Genomic DNA, 2,500 nt, shown 5'->3' with positions numbered 1-2,500 from the left:
ACACACACACAAAAGTTATTGCCTATACATAGTATACACAACAAAACAGATGAACAGCTTTGTAATGTTTCAAAACAAAACACACATATATATATATATATATACATATATACACACACACACACACACACACACACATATATATATATATATATATATATATATATATATATATATATATACATATATATAACTAAGAGAAATGTTCCCCTGCCCTTTTAAGGGCTGGAGGTTACCGTGGTAACACGATTGGAGTCATGTTTGTGCCTGTGAGATGGAGTCTGACTAGTAAACGTGTTGTCTTCTCTTCTCTAGCAGGTGAAATTAAAACGTAGAAAAACCACCTGGCTTGTGGAACAAAACAATGAGAACAGCCAAGAAACACAAGGACACCATCTTTTATTACTGTGCACAGCACTTATTAAAACAAATCTTTCACTCAGCTCTTCAGGTGCACACAGCCCTTGGTGCCTTTGGTTACTTTGACTACTTGGGAATGTCAGTCGGTCATTTTGTATTTTGGGAATGTCAGTCGGCCATTTTGTATTTTGGGAATGTCAGTCAGCCATTCTGTATTTTGGGAATGTCAGTCGGCCATTTTGTATTTTGGGAATGTCAGTCAGCCATTTTGTATTTTGGGAATGTCAGTCGGCCATTTTGTATTTTGGGAATGTCAGTCGGCCATTTTGTATTTTCGGAATGTCAGTCAGCCATTTTGTATTTTGGGAATGTCAGTCGGCCATTTTGTATTTTGGGAATGTCAGTCGGCCATTTTGTATTTTGGGAATGGTGGTTAAAGTGTGCGGTCATCGTCATGGTGACCTACCTTCCTTTGGTACAGCTCTTCAGGCGTGGTGGAGCGTAGGCTGACCAGACGGTAACTCTTGACGACGGTGCGGGGACGTTTCCGTGGCGGCGCGAAGCGTTCCATCTCGGTGACGTAGTACAGCCCCTGCTTCACGTAACCGGAGTAACGGGCCTTGGCTGACGACTCTTCATCAGAGTCAGAGTCTCCTTCCTCACCCTCCTCATCCTCCGAAGCCACACCCCCCAAGTTACTGTCCAGACGACCTCTCTTCTGTGCCAGACGCACTTCACACTGGGTGTGGGGGAGCAGGGGGCGAGAGAGGAGAGAAGGGGCGGCGAGAGAGGAGAGAAGGGGGCGGGGGCGAGAGAGGAGAGAAGGGGGGCGAGAGAGGAGAGACGGGGGGGGGCGAGAGAGGGAGAGAAGGGGGGCGAGAGAGGGAGAGAATAAGGGGGCGAGAGAGAGAGACAGGGGGGAGAGAGGGAGATAAGGGGGGAGGAGAGAAGGGGGAGAGAGGAGAGAAGGGGGGAGAGAGGAGAGAAGGGGGAGAGAGGAGAGAAGGGGGGAGGAGGAGAGAAGGGGGAGAGGAGACGGGGGGTGAGGAGAGAAGGGGGTGAGGAGGAGAGGGGGAGGAGAGAAGGGGGAGGAGAGAAGGGGGGAGGAGAGAAGGGGGAGGAGAGAGGAGAGAAGGGGGAGAGAGGAGAGAAGGGGGAGGAGAGAGGAGAGAAGGGGGAGAGAGGAGAGAAGGGGGGAGGAGAGAGGAGAGAAGGGGGAGGAGAGAGGAGAGAGAGGAGGGGGGAGAGGAGAGAAGGGGGGAGAGAGGAGAGAAGGGGGGGAGGAGAGAAGGGGGAGAGAGGAGAGAAGGGGGAGGAGAGAGAGGGGAGAGAGGGAGAGGAGGAGGAGAGAAGGGGGGGGAGAGAGGAGAGAAGGGGAGGAGAGAGGAGAGAAGGGGGAGGAGAGAGGAGAGAAGGGGGAGGAGAGAGGAGAGAAGGGGGGGGCGAGAGGAGAGAAGGGGGAGAGAGGAGCCATATTTAATGTGTGGTGAGCTCTCTCTCACGTGTTTTCCGTGAGGGCCGGCGGCTCAACAGCCAGTGAGAGACATTTTCAGCCGGCTACTTTTTATCCAACGTTTAAATGATCTCTACAGATGGTAGCAGTCAAACAGAGGGACAAAGCACAATGCTCCTTCATCGAGTGGATTTGAACGTGACCTGTAACGATGAGTCCAAATCCACTTAGTGTTTTATATTATTGGGTGTGTTTCACATAGTCCCCAGAGTGGTGGCACGTCGACCACTAACTGTGCTCTGACTGACAACTGGAAGGCAGTTGACGAGGATTATAAAAGGTGTCAAAAATGACTAAGAGATGAAGGCCATATTGTGACAGACAGCCAGCCAACCCATCTTCAGCCAGCCAGCCCCTCCAGCCAGCCCTCCAATTCGCCTTCCAGCCAGGCCTCCAACCCCACTCCAGCCAGGAATCCAACCCCACTCCAGCCAGCCCTCCAGCCAGCCCTCCAACCCGCCTTCCTGCCAGCCCTCCAACCTGCCAGCCCTCCAACTCCACTCGAGCCAGCCCTCCAACCCCACTCCAGCCAGCCCTCCAGCCAGCCCTCCAACCCACCTTCCAGCCAGCCCTCCAGCCAGCCCCAACCCACCTTCCAGCCAGCCCTCCAACCCACCTTCCAGCCAG

At 52.8% G+C, this 2,500-nt stretch overlaps 1 protein-coding gene across 1 annotated transcript in view; it reads right to left on the bottom strand.

The window, feature by feature from the left end:
- The window catches only part of LOC112251637 (neuroblastoma-amplified sequence-like), a 191,821-nt gene that overhangs the window by 158,247 nt on the left and 31,074 nt on the right, over positions 1-2,500 (bottom strand). The window contains 1 exon segment of the mRNA XM_042301124.1: positions 827-1,099. Coding sequence (XP_042157058.1) covers positions 827-1,099 — 273 coding nt within the window.

The sequence above is a fragment of the Oncorhynchus tshawytscha genome, linkage group LG18, assembly GCF_018296145.1.
Source record: "Oncorhynchus tshawytscha isolate Ot180627B linkage group LG18, Otsh_v2.0, whole genome shotgun sequence".
Classification (NCBI taxonomy): Eukaryota; Metazoa; Chordata; class Actinopteri; order Salmoniformes; family Salmonidae; genus Oncorhynchus; species Oncorhynchus tshawytscha.
The sequence above is the reverse complement of the archived record's forward strand: the minus strand, read 5'-3'. Positions and strand labels throughout refer to the sequence as shown.